The sequence below is a fragment of the Vigna radiata genome, chromosome 7, assembly GCF_000741045.1.
Source record: "Vigna radiata var. radiata cultivar VC1973A chromosome 7, Vradiata_ver6, whole genome shotgun sequence".
Lineage (NCBI taxonomy): Eukaryota > Viridiplantae > Streptophyta > Magnoliopsida > Fabales > Fabaceae > Vigna > Vigna radiata.
Genome location: NC_028357.1, coordinates 17,269,553 through 17,271,966, shown reverse-complemented (window position 1 = coordinate 17,271,966; position 2,414 = coordinate 17,269,553). Strand labels below are relative to the sequence as shown.

Here is a 2,414-nt window from a genome sequence, read left to right as displayed (position 1 = left end):
GAAGAGTTGGATGATCAAAGCATAGCAAGGAAGAACGACCGACCCAGACAAATGTTACCGAAACACAAAGAATTCATATTTGTTCATCTTTTAAACAATTTGTCTAAAAAATTTCATTAATCAATATCTTGACGACTAACAAGTATCACTTTCTCCAGTTTACAATTAATTTCAATCTTTTCAGTTATAATGAGTATAAATCTCTTTAGACTACGCCGAATATTAGCCTATCTAAGTATTCTTTTCATTTTCTCCTTGAGATCATGAACTTTTAATTATTTTTGTAATAAAAAATCACTCACAAGAGTATACAATTCAGTTCACATGTTAAAATTTTTCTAGGTGAAAGATTTACAAAATGTTAGTTCTCAACCCAATATCTCACTAAACACTATTGATATAACAATTTCACAACATTTTGATATGGATAATGATATTTTGACAATATTTTAATATTATCTACGTGTCATTCTATGATTGTCCATATTGGTATTTATGATTATTTTTATTGATTGTGGAGTAATTTTGCACTAATCACATAATGAAACGTAAATGATGATAAAATGTTGTCAAAATAATGTTGTCAAAGTATCATTATCTTTAATTGCTTTGTTTTTTCATTAGTCTTATCACATAGATTTGCATCCTTTATAATTGTTGCATTTGATAGTAGTTGAGAATTCGAATTGCAGGTTTGTCATGATCTTCAAGATTTCTCTTGATAAAGAATGACTTTTGATTTTTTAGAATGTATCTTCAGTATCATTCTTTTCGTACCCTTGTATCTTATCTAACCTTATCATTTTTTTCCAACTGAAACTTCTTACATTCTAACAAATACTAATACTTTCTAAACTTTTGTTCTTATATAGCATTCATAGTTAGAACTCCTAACACATTAGATACGATGTGTTCCTAAATTAATGAAGATAACATCCTTATATCTTACTTAACTTTGTCATCTTTTTTCTTCTTATATAGCGATTCATACTTAGAATTCCTAATACCTTTCCTTTCATTTCTCATGCCATGCAATCATCTCCTTCTTCCTTCCCTTACAGATTCAGATATGATGTGTTCCTCAGTTTTCGAGGGAAAGATACTCGCCAAGGTTTCACAGGAAATCTCTACAAATCTCTTTGTGATAGAGGAATTCACACCTTCATCGATGACCACCACCTTCCCAGAGGGGACCAGATTTCCTCTGAACTTGAGAACGCAATCCAAGACTCCAGAATTTTCATCATTGTCCTCTCTCAAAACTATGCATCTTCCACCTTCTGCTTAAATGAACTTCATTACATCCTGAGGTTTATTAAGCATAAGGGTCGGTTGATTTTCCCAGTTTTTTATGGAGTTGACCCTTCTCATGTGAGACACCACACAGGTACTTTTCGAGAGGCGTTGGCTCATCATCAAAACAAGTTGAATTCTTATTCCAACTGGGAGAAGCTTGAAACATGGAAGATGGCTCTGCATCAAGTGGCTAACTTGTCTGGCTATCATTTCAAACATGGGTACACTGTTCCTCTCCCATTATTTTCTTTTAAAACTTTTCATACTGATAAATTTTGGAGCACAGACTTTTAAAAAAGCGTATAAAGAGTTTAGCTTGACTTCTCACAAAATTTTCTGATTGAATAGGGAAGGATATGAATATGAGTTCATTGAGAGGATTGTTGAGTTGGTCTGCAGCAAGATTAACCGTGCTGCTTTACATGTTGCGGATTACCCAGTTGGATTAGAGTCACAGGTGCTAGAAGTAAAGTTGCTTCTAGATGTTGGATGTGATGATGTTGTCCACATGGTGGGGTTCCATGGACTTGGTGGAGTAGGGAAAACGACACTTGCTGCTGCAGTTTATAATTCCATTGCTGACCATTTTGAAGCTTTATGTTTTCTTGAAAACGTGAGAGAAACTTCGAGCAAACATGGGTTACTGCATCTCCAAAGCAACCTTCTTTCCGAAACTGTTGGAGAGATTAAGTTAACAAGTGTCAAAAAGGGAATTTCTGTAATACAGCACAGGCTCCAGAAAAAGAAGGTTCTTTTGATTCTAGATGATGTTGACAAAGAGGAACAACTACAGGCACTTGCAGGAAGACCACATTGGTTTGGTCTAGGCAGTAGAATCATCATAACAACTCGAGACAAACAGTTGCTAAAATGTCATCGGGTTAAAAGAACATACGAGGTTAAAGAATTGAATGAGGAAAATGCTCTTGAATTACTTACTTGGAAATCTTTCAAGTTTGAAAAATTTGATCCAAGTTACAAGGATGTTTTAAATCTGGCAGTAACTTATGCCTCGGGCCTTCCATTGGCTTTGGAAGTAATAGGTTCCAACTTATTTGGAAAAAATATAGAACAATGGAAGTATGCTTTGGATCAGTACAAGAAAATTCCTAAAATGG

The 2,414-nt window shown here is 34.3% G+C and overlaps 1 protein-coding gene across 1 annotated transcript; it reads left to right on the top strand.

The window, feature by feature from the left end:
• Positions 1–838: 838 nt before the first annotated feature.
• Positions 839–2,407, top strand: LOC106766137 (TMV resistance protein N; the record flags this gene model as incomplete). The annotated part of the gene is made up of 2 exons (XM_014650894.2): positions 839–1,517; positions 1,645–2,407. Coding segments are annotated over exons 1-2 (1,251 nt in total), but the record flags the coding sequence as incomplete, so codon positions are not given.
• Positions 2,408–2,414: the final 7 nt, after the last annotated feature.